The 685-nt window shown below is 64.5% G+C and overlaps 1 protein-coding gene across 1 annotated transcript in view; it reads left to right on the top strand.

Moving 5' to 3' along the window:
- LOC123046469 (vegetative cell wall protein gp1-like) overlaps positions 1-685 on the top strand; it is a gene marked incomplete at its 5' end in the record, with an annotated part of 2,511 nt that overhangs the window by 638 nt on the left and 1,188 nt on the right. The window contains one exon of the mRNA XM_044469843.1: positions 1-680. This exon is cut by the window's left edge and continues 4 nt beyond it. Within this exon, the coding sequence (XP_044325778.1) occupies positions 1-680 (680 nt within the window). The remainder of the gene's footprint in view (positions 681-685) is intronic.

Genomic DNA, 685 nt, shown 5'->3' with positions numbered 1-685 from the left:
ACCCCGGCGCCAACACCGCCTCACACGCCCACTCCGCCGCACACCACAACCCCCGTGCCAACACCGCCTCATACGCCCACCCCGGTGCCAACACCACCTCACACACCCACCCCGGTGCCCACACCGCCATACACGCCAACCCCTGTGCCCACACCGCCGCACACGCCAACTCCGCCCTCCCCAGTCCCTCCTACGCCAACCCCAGTAACCCCGCCATCACCTATTGTTCCATCCCCGACACCGTCACCGCCATCAGGCAAGTGCCCAGTGGACACGCTGAAGCTGCTGGGGTGTGTGGATGCGCTCAACGGGTTGGTGCATGCCGTGATCGGTAGCAGTGCAAGTGACACTTGTTGCCCTCTACTGGCCGGCGTGGCCGGTGTTGACGCCGCACTCTGCCTCTGTACCACCATCGAGCTCAAGGCACTCAACATCAACCTCGTGCTGCCAATCGCCATCCAGGTGCTTGTTAACCAGTGCGGCAAGACAGTGCCTAGCGATTTCCAATGCCCTGTGACGCCACCCTCGCCGACACCGCCGCCATCCCCTATCACCCCACCACCTACCCCTGTCACTCCTTCGCCTACACCGCCATCCCCTGTGGTCCCGACCCCAATGCCAGTTACACCGCCGCCATCGCCGCCGACTCCTGTCAATCCTTCGCCTACACCGCCATCCCCTGTGG

This window comes from Triticum aestivum, chromosome 2B (genome assembly GCF_018294505.1).
Source record: "Triticum aestivum cultivar Chinese Spring chromosome 2B, IWGSC CS RefSeq v2.1, whole genome shotgun sequence".
In the NCBI taxonomy this organism is placed as follows: domain Eukaryota; kingdom Viridiplantae; phylum Streptophyta; class Magnoliopsida; order Poales; family Poaceae; genus Triticum; species Triticum aestivum.
This window is presented reverse-complemented; position numbering and strand designations above follow the sequence as displayed.